The 14845-nt window shown below is 42.7% G+C and overlaps 1 protein-coding gene across 5 annotated transcripts in view; it reads right to left on the minus strand.

The window, feature by feature from the left end:
• Positions 1-6164: 6164 nt before the first annotated feature.
• Positions 6165-14845, minus strand: part of LOC120027622 (poly(U)-binding-splicing factor PUF60-like) — a 28325-nt gene continuing 19644 nt past the window's right edge. For 3 of the 5 annotated variants that reach the window (XM_038972625.1, XM_038972622.1, XM_038972623.1), the window contains 2 exons: positions 8527-8786; positions 6165-6856 (listed from right to left, as the gene is read on the minus strand). In XM_038972625.1, the coding sequence (XP_038828553.1) occupies positions 6557-6856; positions 8527-8786 (560 nt within the window). In that variant the 3' untranslated portion in view covers positions 6165-6556. The remainder of the gene's footprint in view (positions 6857-8526; positions 8787-14845) is intronic. The other 2 variants (XM_038972626.1, XM_038972624.1) reach the window with 1 other exon arrangement.

Genomic DNA, 14845 nt, shown 5'->3' on the forward strand with positions numbered 1-14845 from the left:
TGAAGAATGTTTTAAAGAATAATGAGCAAATATTGTACAATCCAGGTGTGAAAAGCTCTTTCAGACATACAGAGAAAGACTCACAGCTGTAATCGCTGCCTAAGGTGATTCTAACATGTATTGACTCAGGTGGGTGAATACTTATCTAAATAAGATATGTTCAGGTTTTTTCCCCATATAAAAATCAAAACAATGTTAGCATTTTTCTTCCACTTTGACATTAGAGTATTTGGTGTAGATAGTTGATAAAAAATCAAATTAAATCAATTTGAATCCCACTTTGTAACACAACAAAATGTGGAAAAAGTCAAGGGGTGTGAATACTTTCTGCAGGCACTGTATGCACGTACAGTCACTGTGGGGACGATGTCGCCGATGCACTTATTAATGAAGCCAGTGACTGATGTGGTAAACTCCTCAATGCCATTGGATGAATTCCTGAACATATTCCAGTCTTGGCTAGCGAAACAGTCCTGTAGCTTCATCGGACCACTTCCGTATTAAGCGCGTCACTGGTGCTTTCCGTTTGACTTTTTGCTTGTAAGCAGGAATCAGGAGGGTAGAGTTATGGTCAGATTTGCCAAATGGAGGGTGAGGGAGAGCTTTGTATGTGTCTCTGTGTGTGGAGTAAAGGTCATCTAGAGGGTTTTTTGCCTCTAGTTGCACAGGTGACATGCTGGTAGAAATGAGCTAAAACGGATTTCAGTTTAGTTGGAGACAAGCTACTAAGACTAATACTGGCAAATGAGCAGCGCAGGGAGTTGTGCCGCTGCTCATGCTCTCAAAATGTCAGCGCCCGGAGAAGACACGAGGTAAGCAGAACAATTATGATATGTAGTTATGTCGAGATGCCACTGAGCCTCTAGCAAAGCTGGGAGAAGAGGAATATTGCGACGGGGACACAGAAAGGTGGATTTCGGAGGAGGAATAGAGGAGGAAAAAGAGGTCAATGAGAATGAGGAAAGCAGAAGTTGAATTTGATGAAGATGGCGATAAAAAGGGAGATGGTGTGTCGAAGAAGACTGGGGTCAAGTACAAACAGAGTGAGATGTCCGCCAGACAGAGTTCTGGAGGTGAAATGGAAGTGAATGAGGGAGATTTAAGTGAGGTGGAAGGTGTGGTGAGGAGCTCGAAGCCTGAGCCTTGCATCAATGGACATGGTTATGATAAAGAGGAGTAATGGCCCAGAGGGAGTGAGATTCTTGGAGAAAGTGGATCCAGGCCTTTTGGCTGATCGATATGTGGTATCAGGTTGGGTGAAAAATATGTTGGGTACTGTTAAATTGGTGAAGGTAACCCGAAGTGGACTTGTGATGTTCGTTTGTCTTTCTTCCTCCCAGATGGAGCGGGCACTCTGTGATATGCAAATTGGGTCAAGATCTGTTTCTTGCTTTGCTCTTAGGAACAGAGTACCATTGAAAGGAGTGATTTCTGAGGTAGCGTTAAGTGTGGAGGTGGAGCAATTGAAGTAGAAGATTCCTGATGTTTGTGACACCCGTCTTTTGGTGCAACGTAGACCCGGTGGGGAGCGTAGTGAAACAGAGATGTCACAGTCTGTTCTTTTGAGTTTTGAATCAGAGTCTTTACCCGACAAAGTCATGTTAGGATATATCAGTTATCCTGTTAGAGCTTTTGTGCTGAATCCACTGTGGTGTTTCGGGTGCCATGTTTATTGTAATGTGGCAGCAGTGTGGAGGAGGGAGATTCCAAGATGTGGGAAGTGTGCAGGAGGGCATGGGACAGAGGATTGGGTAGTTTTGATGTATAAAGTTGTGTGTGTCAACTGTAGGGGTGCCCATGTTGCTGGGGATCGGAAGTGTCCGGTGCGAGAGAGGCAGGTTGAGGTGGCCAGAGTCAGAGCATTGCAGACGCTGAGGCAGCGAAGAAAGTAGAGGATGGTGGGTCAAGGGTGAGGGATCCTGAGAGGATCCTGGGAGTAGTAGACCTGTGCCAGCACAGAGGGATATGCCTACGAGTGATATATGCCTCCGTAAGGTTGGCTTTTTAGGGTTCATAGCAATGGTTATCAACTGTACCGCAGGAATGGAATGTAAATCACAAAAAATAGATGTTGTAATGGAAGCTGCAGAGAAGTACTTGGGTGTACGAGATTTGACTTCAGAAGAGTTACAGGGTGTGTTGAGTGGTGGTGTCCTGTCCTCCTAGGCTGTTGGCATGGTGTAGCAGCAGATCCGGTCAAAATAGTGGAATGGGGTAGTGGTTTTTAATGAGTTTAGGGTTAGTTAGTTTTTTTCTCCCTTTTCCGATTTTGTATCACAAAGTTTACTATAGTTAGTTGGGGGCAGTAATGTAACATATTGGATGCCAACCGCCGTTAAACCCAACCAAAGAGGAAGAAGTCAGGTTTGATACATTAAAATAACTGGCCAGGAGGAGACCCGCCTCTGGGTGAGCATTTTCTTGTTTACTTATGGCCCTATTCAGCTTGTTGAGTGCGGTCTTAGTGCCAGCATCAGTTTGTGGTGGTAAATAGACACCTCTGAAAAATATAGTGATGAGTAGATTAGATTGCATATGTAATGGCCTTGGTTAGAGATAAATATGATACGTTTATCCGTAGGTTCTTTTCAATGTGTTACCACATTTAATAACATAAATGCCAAGTAACAAACGACATGCAACTGTATGCTAAATACTCATGTTCCCAACTGCCCTCATGCTCTAGCTAGCACATGCGCACAACATTATGAATGAACCCATTCATCACATCTCCCCCTTTAATAAAACATTCCCCAACAGTTTATCAACGGTATGTTTACATTCAAACCCTGTCTACTGTTATTAAATAATGTAGCTATCAAGATGACAATCTAGAATCACAAGTGAACCTTTACTGTAAGCATAACCCATAAAGTAACTTCTGATCTTCTCAAAACTATACCTGTAACTATAATGTTAAACACCACAGTTTCATCTTCAACTTAACTGTTCCGTGTTTGGCTAACCACCAAGTAAGCTCATAAACATAATAAACAACATTCAATGTCTATTTTAATCATTTTTTGTATATATATAGTAGAGGTGATCTTTCTTTTCAAAGTTTAACAGGTCCAGTCTCTCAACTGGATTTCACACTCATCCTGATCGGGTGACATTAGCTGATACCTGTGGATGTTGAGGGAGTGTACGTCAGCAGCGTGAGCAGAGAGAGGGTCTGTCTGCTTGAGAATCCACTTGACTGTCTATACAGCCCTCTCCACATATCCATTAATCTGTCGGAAGTGGGGGCTGCTTGTCACATGTATGAAGTCAAAATCCATACCGTGTCACACCCTGATCGGTTTCACCTGTCTTTGTGCTTGTCTCCAGGTGTCGCATATCATCCTCATTATCCCCCGTGTATTTATACCTGTGTTGTCTGTTTGTCGGTTGCCAGTTCGTCTTGCCAGGGCTTACCAGCATGATTTCCCGTCTTTCTCAAGTTTCTGTTTCCTAGTTTCCCCGGTTCTGACCATTCAGCCTTCCCCGAGCCTGCCTGCCGTTCTGTACCTGCCTGACTCTGACCCGATTACGAACGTCTGCCTTCCCTGACCCCGAGCCTGCCTGTTGTTCTGTACCTTATTGACTCTGCCCTGGATTACGGACCTCTGCCTGCCCTTGACCTGTCTTTTGCATGCCCCCTGTTTGGGTCAATAAACATCTGTGATTCTAGCTGTCTGCATCTGGGTCTTATCCTGAGTTCTGATATACTGAGATCTTTTAGCTCTGTACTTGCCAAGTGGGGGCCATTATCGCTAGCCAGGATCTTAGGGACTCCAAACCTAGCAAAGGTTGCTTTGACCTTGGCTATGACCTGGCTACTGGTCATGGTTGGAAGGTGGAGGATTTCTAGGAATCTAGAATAGTAGTCTGACACTACTAGGTAGTTTTGCTTTTTGTACTCACAGCTCACTAGACACAAATGGCTCAGTGGTGCAAACTGTGAGTATCTCCAGTGAGATTTTAGGCCACCACACTGACTGGTTAGCTCTCTCCCTGCACTTAACCAGCCCTTGGTGTCCATCATGAATCGTATGTAGGATTTCTTTCCTCATGCATAAGGGAATGACTATGTGGTTTCCCACATGTCCATGTGTATAGTTAGTTTCCCTTTCACCTGATAAAAGTCTCATCGATTCAGGGGTTTTCTCTAAGTACACAGGCCACCCATTTCTGATGAACCACAGCACTGGCTGCAGCTGTGGGTCAGATTCTTTGTTCAGACTGATGTTCTCCATTCTCTGTGGAGAAGCAGGTGGATTACTTACAACTGATACGGCATAAGCGGTTACGTTGCTGTGGGAGTCTGCTGCACCCTTGTGGTTTCTCAGTGGACCCCTGGACAGAGCATCAGCTACAGCAAGTGTCTTTCCTGGTGCGTACTCTGCGATCCCACTGTAATGCTTCAATCTCATCAAGTCTTTGACACCTGATAGGAAGATTGTCAAAGTCCTTACTGTTAATGAGGGGCACAAGGGGTTTGTGGTCGGTGACCAGCCTGAAGCTGTCTAGTCCGTAGAGGTACTTCTCAAAGTTTTAGCAAGCCCACACGCTCACAAAACACTGTTTTTCAATCTGAGCGTACCTTGTCTCTGCATCACTTTTTGCTGGTTAGCATTTAACCACATATTTCACAGTTCCTTGCATTGTGGCTTGTTTTAGCGCTGCCATGTCCTTGACTCGGACACTTTTCCTCCCAGTAGCCCTCTCTCGTCCTAGCGGAGCTGCTACTAGCTACATGCTGTATTAGCTCGTGCTGCGGTTCCCCCGTCTGCAAGCTAATCTGCCTAGCAACATCCTGTTGTATCTTCTTGTATTCAAGTTAACCGGAGTTGTACAAGTATAGTGCATTGAGCTGGAATCTCCTGCTCTCCGCCTGCTGTGCGTGATAACGCTCTCGGTAGCTGATGTGAACAAGACCTTTAAACAGGTCAACATTCACAAAGCTGCGGGGCCAGATGGATTGCCAGGACATGTACTCAAAGCATGCGCTGGCAGTGTGGTGCCAATACAACAACCTCTCCCTCAATGTGAGCAAGACTAAGGAGCTGATCGTAGACTACAGGAAAATACGAGCCGAACAGGCCCCCATTAACATCAATGGAGCTGTAGTGGAGCGGGTCGAGAGTTTCAAGTTCCTTGGTCCACATCACCAATGATCTATCATGGTCCAAACACACCAAGACAGTCGTGAAAAGGTCACGACAAAACCTTTTCCCCATCAGGAGACTGAAAAGATTTGGCATGGGTCCCCAGATTCTCAAAAAGTTCTACAGCTGCACCATCGAGAGCATCCTGACCGGTTGCATCACCGCCTGGTATGGCAACTGCTCGGCCTCTGACCGTAAGGTGCTACAGAGGGTAGTGCGTACGGCCCAGTACATCACTGGGTCCAAACTTCCTGCAATCCAGTACATATATATAATAGGCGGTGTCAGAGGAAAGCACATAAAATTGTCAGAGACTCCAGTCACCCAAGTCATAGCCTGTTTTCTCTGCTACCGCACGGCAAGCGGTACCGGACCGCCAAGTCTAGGACCAAAAGGCTCCTTAACAGCTTCTACCCCCAAGCCATAAGACTGCTGAACAATTAATCAAATGGCCACCGGACTATTACATTGACCCCGCCCCCCAACCCCTTTTACACTGCTGCTACTCTGTTTATCTTACATGCATAGTCACTTCAACTATACGTTCATGTACATTCTACCTCAATTGGCCCGACCAACCAGTGCTCCCGCACATTGGCTAACCGTGCTATCGGCATTGTGTCCCACCACCCGCCAACCCCTTTTTACACTACTGCTACTCTATGTTCATCATATATGCATAGTCACTTTAACCATACACAGGTACATATTACCTCAATAAGCCTGACTAAACAGTGTCTGTATATAGCCTTGCTATAGCCTATAGCCTTGTAAGTAAGCATTTCACTGTAAGGTGAAGATGACCTGTTGTATTCGGCGCACGTGACAAATAAACTTTGATTTGATGCATTTCAATTGACTGATATGAACTTGCTGCATGTTGCATTTACAGTTTGTTTGTTAATTGAAGTTTCAACTGATATGATTTAATGTTCTATTGTAATGTCAAATGTGGAATATTCGTGTTTGAAAGGATTTTTCCATTCCAAACACATAAGAAATTCACAACAGACATTTGCATAGTTGAAGGATTTATTTGTGTGAGGAAACTGGAACCAATGGCTCTAAAACAATGTTTAAAGAGTCCTGACAATGTTAGAAGAGCAAACATTGGCAAACTTAAAAAGAGGGTAAAACCTAAACATAACTTCTCACTTTGATTACAAAAAAGCTGCAAATAATACAAAAAGAAATCAAGTCTTCACAGTAGGTGAAAAGACAAAATCCATGAGGTGCAAATATTCCTTTCTTAACCAATCCCTCAAAAGAGACCATTAATAATATTAACATCAATTTAAAAAAATACAAGTTAAAAAGAGGCTCAAATCTCTAGCAGCAGTGAGAGTGGCTGAAGTGAATTTGAGCAACGGGTATGGGAAGGGTGTTGGGCGACCATTTCAGACAGTTTATGCGGAGAGGTCGCTGCTGTTGAAGCGCTCTTGGTCATAGACCTCCGCGATGACCTTGCGACCCCCGAACCAGCGGTCGTTGAGTGCCTGGATGGCCTTGTTCATCTCCGAGGCCATGGAGAACTCCACAAAGATCTTGACGATGATCTCGGCATCTTCCTCCTCGCCCTGCTTCTCCTGGTAGATGATGACTCGGTTGACGGCGCCAAACTTGCCACACTCCTCAGTTACCTCACCCTCCAGGTCGTCATCGATGTCCTCTGGCCCCACCATGTTCCGTAACACCATCACCGTAGACTGGGGACGAGCACGACAACATGTCAATATGTATACCAATCCAAAACGCATTACATCAAAAAAAATCTACTTTTCAGTGAAAGTACTGCACCTTTTGTGAAATTTATGCCACGAAACAAGGCAAATATCACAGAAGCAAACTGGTAAGGGTCCAAAAAGGTTACCTTTTTTAGCACAGAAACACATTTAAAATCCGTGAGAAGTACAAGAAAACATTTATTTGCATCCTGTTCCCGTTTTCTATACGTTCTGCACATGTGCTACACAAAAACCTGTCCCTGATATTTACACCTCTACTCAATACAACCACATTGAATTTACCTTCAGTGTTCACTGTATAATAGAATAGGCTACTGCAGAAAATGGCTGATTTGCTCATATCCAAAAGCCTACATGTGATTGGGCAGGCGGAATGTAGTAAGAAATATAAATGCATACTGATCTGCATGTCATTGTGGCAGTAAGTGGAAAAAACTATATGAAACCATATTTAGCCTACTTTACACCTTAGACCAAGGGCGCAACTTTGGCTTTAGAAGTCGGGGGGGCATAACTTAGGCTGTTTGGATAAACTACCCGATCGCTCGGAGGCGTCCGCATGGTCCTAAAGCACACCGCTGCCTTGTTTAGTATCACATTCCAATGATAAAACTGGGGCGGGGGGGTAATATGCAATTTTAGAATGTGGGGGGGACATGAACCCCCCGTCCCCAGTGAAAGTTGCGCCCCTGCCTTAGACTGTATATTACGCTCTCCCTCCCACACACACTGCTCCAAACTTAAGAACAAAAAATATTTCTGATTAAGATATAGCTTAAAATTACATTGAGTAGGCATATGCATCCTACCTTTGAAGCACATCTTTGAGGAGGCTCTCTATCCCTTTTCCATTCTTCCTGTGCCATCCAAATTTGTGCATATCATATTGGTCAAGTTACCAGGCTGTTAGCTAGCTAACATGAATAAGCAAGGCTGTTTGTTATCAAATCAACAATAAGCGTAATCGGCCCGCGACTAGGTTTATGAAATTCTATCAAATGCATGCACATTCACAGTAGAAAGGGGAAAGGTAGCCCCGATAATAACTTTTGAATGGTTTGGGCTAGAGACACGGTTTTCAAAGATATAAAGGCGCAAGCATGGCTGTCACTGTGCACTGTTTTTCCTTTATGGCATTTCTCTATGGCTGCAGGACAGCAAAGTTTAGTGAGGCTGGTCTGTGCTCTTGGTTGTAACAGGCGAAATGAATAGACACAATTTGTCCACTCACTTGCACTGCGACCCACTCCAACAATTAAACAAACAGAAAACTTATCAGTCTGCACACCCCAGCTTGTCATCACGGCTAAATTACATTTTAAAACTGATGGAAATGTGTAAAAAGAGTGGACGGAGACAGATGGATATTGGATGAAGCGCTCATTCTGATGACTGATATTCACTTTGTAGAACGGGTAGGGATGCATTCTGTCCTCAGTCAATTATTTCGATATGAGAAGCATATTCCTTGGATCTACACAATTCACGTGGATGGCCTATAAGCCAGGTAGGTCGTCACTGTAAATAAGAATTTGTTCTTAACTGACTTGCCTAGTTAAATAAAAATAAATTAAATAAAAAGCGACAAGTTTGCATCCCTGAAATATCTTTATCTTCATGTCTGGTCTTACTTCTGATTTCCTCAGCAGTTTCTGCATGACCATGTGTCTGGCGCTGCTGCCTGAGATACTCATGTGTTCTTGGTCGCTCAACATCTCCTGGCCTGTCCCGTCCTGCAGCATCTCCTTCTCCTCCTGCTTCTTCTTCTGCAGTTCTTGCAGAGAGGGGTTGGGCTGGGCTGGGTTGGTGATCACAGGCGGCGAGGCCAGCACAGGGTTGACCAGGCCCACCTGGGGCAGCACTGGCAGGTTTTGACGCACTGGTGTCACACCTTCAGGGACATGAGAGGGACAATTACATGCGTCAGCCATACAAATATGCACAGAGTACATCAAATATTAGGAACACATTCCTAATATTGGAGTTGCACCCCACTCCCCCCATTTACCCTCAGAACAGCCTCAATTCGTTGGGGCATGGACTTTACAATGGGTCGAAAGCATTCGACAGGGATGCTGGCCCATGTTGACTCCAATGCTTCCCACAGTTGTGTCAAGTTGGCTGGATGTCCTTTGGGTGGTGGACCATTCTTGATACACACAAGAAACTGTTGAGCGTGAAAAGCCCAGCAGCATTGCAGTTCTTGACACAAACTGGTGCGCCTGGCACCTACTACCAAAGCCATACATACACAATCGATGGCTCAATTGTCTAAAGGCTTAAAATTCATTCTTTAACCTGTCTCCTCCCCTTCAGCTACACTGATTTGAAGTGGATTTAACAAGTGACATCAATAAGGGATCATAGCTTTCACCTAGATTGACCTTTGTCAGTCTATGTCAAGGAAACAGCAGGTGTCCTTAATATTTTGTATACTCAGTGTTAGGGCTGACCCGTTTTAGTTGACTGGTCGATTGTTTTGTCGATAAGCTGTTGGTCGGCCGATAATTGTTTGTCCAGCAGTTAAAATGAAAAATTAAACAATTATGGCACATCTTGATTGACGCCCGTCTCAGTGGACTAATCCATTACGGAGGCCGTTGGGACGGCACACCAGTATCACTAGTAGTATATTTACTGTTAATTCCCATCATTTGTAATCTACAATGTTTGTTAGACCAACGTAATTTCTGTTAATGCATTCAATATATTAATATTAGTCTTTTATAGTTCTCATTGTCGGAGTGGACACGTTGTTTGCAGAGTGCACAACCTAGGCTACACTTGTGAGAAACAAGTTTTGGTTTATTTCATTCCATTTACGAGTTCTGTCAATTTAGTCATTGTCTTTTGTTTTGAGCACTACTGTCAATGTTGATTAAGGACACGCACCTGATTATGGAATAGAAGTTGGCCTAGGCTACCTGGCCTGCTTGCAAATGTAGGCTTATAAATGGGCCCATTTGGGGATCTGATAGTTTTTCTGATTGTCTTAACTCACCACCACTACTGAGCTGTGGAGCTTCTCAAAGTGATATTTTCATCACCTAAAACAGAAAGTAAACTAAGTCTGTTTTTACATCCATTGAGAATGACAATAGTTCCTCAATGTAGCCCATTTGAAAAATCTTTCTAGCTCTCCCCCTTTTGATAACCACTCAGTTTGAAAGGGGGAAAAAAAACGCAATTCTCTGATCCGGTGGAAACGTCATAAAATAGGTCTACCTGATTACTTCTTATCCCTTGTGCAAATATCCTACAGCTGTGTCTGTCTGGAGCTCACTGGAAACTGAGGGTCCAAAATATTTTATATAATGTTGCAAGTTTGTTAGTGCAAGCTTCAGTATGGACCAAGACGATAGTTAACACAATGTTTCAAGTTCATTGCAGACAGGCCATGTGTAGCCAATGTGATCTATTTTTATCATATTTTCTACCTGCAGGCTGCAATGTTTTATTTGTTAGCTTTATGTAGACTGTTTTTACATAGTTGCCAATGGCAATAAAAGTTACTTTTAGATTTGAATAGTTTTCATTTAGATAGAATTTTTATTAATCACACAAGTGAATCTGAGATCCGACTTAATTATCAAATTAATGAAACTGTTGCATGAAAATGTGCATATGAAAATCATAACTGGCACACAGATCGGTAGAAATGGTAAGATAAATTGGCACTCCAAATGGAAAAGGTTACCAACCCCCTGGTTACTGGCAACTTTGGGATCGTAATAGCAGAATCTGCGAAGGCCAGCAGCAGCAGGTGATGCTTTGGGAACAGGTTTTTTCCTTCTGGTTAGGCTAGCTTGATATCTGGCTCCCTCGAGTCATTTGTGTGTCTTAATTATTTAATCAACGTGTGCTTAAAACATCAGACAAGCTCAGTAGCCTACATATAGTTGATTTTATTAAAATGCGTGTGTGTCTATATATGGGAAAACACGTTTGAAAATTTTGTTGAGTCGATTGGTCGAAAAAAAACGACTCATGATCGACCAATATTTTTTGGGGTCGGGGACAGCTCTACTCAGTGTACATCTTCATTGATATAGCTTCTATGAGACATGATATGCATGAATTTCCCTTCATTAGAGTCAAATCCTCTGTTGCAATTCCCTTGTTTCTCTTATCGGTCTCATGTCAACCTATTTGTAGTCAAGATTTTATAACACAATTTAATGACCAGGTTCAGATGGAAAAAAACACCAACCTGATTAACCAGATAATCCCTCAACACTGTTGCACTGAGTAGATAAAGGACACATTTTGAAATCACTCAAACGATCCTCTTATTCTCTAAAACAGGTATTCCCAAACTGGGGTACCCCTGCCGTCAGGGGTACTCCAAATAAAACTGCGATTCACTTTTTTTCCCTTCACATTTTCAAACAGTCCATTTATATTTTCCAACAGGGGCTATACATTTGGGTGAGGTATTTTTCGTGCCCGATTAGCCTCGTTTCACTGCCAAAAATCAAATTAAACCATCTAGTGTTCAGCGAAATAACAACACAATGTCAAATACAGGTAGCCTAGTCAAATAATTAACATCCAATCACATTAACTGTTACCCCATCTCGCGGGAATTCCACTAATGGTCCGTATGTTGCCAAACGTAGCTGCTGCTCATTCTGTTTGCTCGAAAATGTATAAATACTTTTTTTAACTAAGGCCCGCGTCATTAGAGACACATACCAGCTCTACTGGTAGTACTGCTACTACCAACAGTACTACACCTGCACCTGTCGACGACATAAGTTGTTCTGCTTCCACGAGCACATCCAATGTTAGCATCAGTAATTCTACATTTGTTGTTAGCCCAGCTAGCATGGACACTGACAGTTGTGAATCTGATGCAGCCAAAGAGCTACTGCCCCCTTACCCGGGAAAGCACCGAACAGACAGGGACGTTGGACCATAGAAGAGGCGCAAATATGATGAGAACTACATTGATTTGGGGTTCACTTATATTGGGAGTAGTGCCTTTCCTCAGCCACAGTGTGTTATATGTGCAAAAGTACTAATCTAAACTCCATGAAACCTTCACTCTTGCGTAGACATTCAGAAACAAAACATGCCAATTCGAAAAATATGCCATAGGATTATTTTGAGCAAGAATTAAGACGACTTTTGAGTAGTAAGACATACCATTAATAAGAAAGGGCTAGAAGCGTTTTATATGGTGAGCTACCGTGTGGCTAGGACAGGCAAGCCCCATACTATTGTGGAGGACTTCATTCTTCCTGCTACCGCGGATATGGCTGGGACAATGCTGGGGGAAAAGGCCAAAGAAAACTATACAGACAATGCCTTCATCAAACAACACTGTTTCACGACACACCAGTGACATGGCAGGAGATGTTTTGAAACAATTACTGCCTCGAAATACAAGCCAGTGAATTCTATGTGTTACAGCTGGATGAGTCAACAGACGTAGCGGGCCTGGCACAGCTCCTGGTATATGTCCGTTACGTTTATGGGGGTAAATTAAGGAAGACATCCTCTTCTGCAAACCAGGACAACAGGAGAGGATATTTTTAAAGTACGGGACAGCTTTGTGACATCAAATGGACTTTGGTGGTCAAGATGTGTTGGTATCTGTACTGATGTCGCAAAAGCCATGATAGGGAGACATAGTGGAGTGGTAACGCGCATGCAAGCAGTTGCTCCTCACGTCACTTGGGTACACTGCAGCACCCACCGAGAGGCTCTTGCTGCCAAGGGAATGCCTGATAGCTTAAAAGACGTTTTGGACACTACAGCGAAAATGGTTAACTTTGTTAAAGCAAGGCCCCTGAACTCTTGTGTATTTTCTGCACTATGCAATGATATGTGCAGCGACCATGTAACGCTTTTACAACATACTGTGCTGTTTATCTTTTTTGGGATAGGGGGCAGCATTTTCACTTTTGGATGATTAGCGTGCCCAGAGTGAACTGCCTCCTACTCTGTCCCAGATGCTAATATATGCATATTATTATTACTATTGGATAGAAAACACTCTGAAGTTTCTAAAACTGTTTGAATGATGTCTGTGAGTATAACAGAACTCATATGGCAGGTGAAAACCTGAGAAAAATCCAACCAGGAAGTGGGATATCTGAGGTTGGTCGATTTTCAATTCAGCCCCTATTGAATGCACAGTAGGATATGGATCTGTTTGCAATTCCTACGGCTTCCACTAGATGTCAACAGTCTGTAGAACCTTGAATGAGGCTTCTACTGTGATGTGGAGCCGGATGGTAGCTGTTTGAGTCAGTGGTCTGGCAGAGAGCCAGGTCCTGGTCACGTGCATTTCACATGATAGCGACCTGCGTTCCATTGCTTCTCTACAGACAAAGGAATTCTCCAGTTGGAACGTTATTGAATATTTATGATAACAACATCCTAAAGATTGATTCTATACTAAGTTTGACAAGTTTCTTCGGAAAAACTTTTTGAAGTTTTCGTCCGACGTTCGGCTGGACCTGCACGAGCGTTTGGATATGTGTACTAAACGTGCTAACAAAAGTAGGTACTTGGACATAAGGAATGGACATTATCGAACAAAACAACAATTTATTGTGGAACTAGGATTCCTGGGAGTGCATTCTGATGAAGATCATCAAAGGTAAGGGAATATTTATAATGTAATTTCTGATTTCTGTTGACTCCAACATGGCGGAGAATTTTTCTTTTCTTTCTGAGCGCCGTCTCAGATTATTGCATGGTTTGCTTTTTCCGTAAAGTTTTTTTGAAATCTGACACAGCGGTTGCATTAAGAACAAGTGTATCTTTAATTCTATGTAAAACATGTATCTTTCATCAAAGTTTATGATGAGTATTTATGTTATTTGACGTGGCTCTCTGCAATTTCTCCAGATATTTTGGAGGCATTTCTGAACATGGCGCCAATGTAAACTGAGGTTTTTGGATATAAATATTAACTTTATAGAACAAAACATATATTTATTGTGTAACATGAAGTCCTATGAGTGTCATCTGATGAAGATCATCAAAGGTTAGTGATTCATTTTATCTCTATTTCTGCTTTTTGTGACTCCTCTCTTTGGCTGGAAAAATGGCAGTATGTTTTTTTGACTTGGCGGTGATCTAACAATCATATGTTGTGCTTTCGCTGTAAAGCATTTTTGAAATCGGACAAGATGGGTAGATTAACTTCTCTTGGGTAGGGGGCAGCATTCTGAATTTTGGAAGAAAAGCATGCCCAAATTAAACTGCCAGCTACTCATCCCCAGAAGATAAGATATGCATATTATTAGTAGATTTGGATAGAAAACACTCTGAAGTTTCTAAAACTGTTTGAATCATGTCTGTGAGTATAACAGAACTTATTTAGCAGGCAAAACCCCAAGGACAAGCCATTCAGATTTTTTTTTTTTTAGGTCACTCTCTTTTCAATGAGTTTTCATTGGGAAACCAGATTTCTAAGGGACCTGCTTGCAGTTCCTACCGTTTCCACTGGATGTCAACAGTCTTGAGAAATTGGTTGAGGTTATTCCTTTGTGTAATGAAGAAGTACGGCCATCTTGAAGGAGGGTCACTCGAAGTGTCCTGTCTGTTAGAAGCGCGCTAGCTACAGTTGGTTTTAATCCTGTATTGAACACAGATCATCCCGTTTTCAATTTGATCGATTATTTACGTAAAAAAATACCTAAAGTTGTATTACAAAAGCAGTTTTACATTTTTTGACAAAGTTTACAGGTAACCTTTGAGATATTTTGTAGTCACGTTTCACAATTTGGAACCGGTGTTTTTCTGGATCAAACGCGCCAAATAAATGGACATTTTGGATATATAACGACGGAATTAATCGAACAAAAGGACCATTTGTGATGTTTATGGGACATATTGGAGTGCCAACAACAGAAGCTCGTCAAAGGTAAGGCATGAATTATATTTTTATTTCTGCGTTTTGTGTCGCGCCTGCAGGGTTGAAATATGCTTCTC

This window comes from Salvelinus namaycush, chromosome 33 (genome assembly GCF_016432855.1).
Source record: "Salvelinus namaycush isolate Seneca chromosome 33, SaNama_1.0, whole genome shotgun sequence".
NCBI classification, from domain to species: Eukaryota; Metazoa; Chordata; class Actinopteri; order Salmoniformes; family Salmonidae; genus Salvelinus; species Salvelinus namaycush.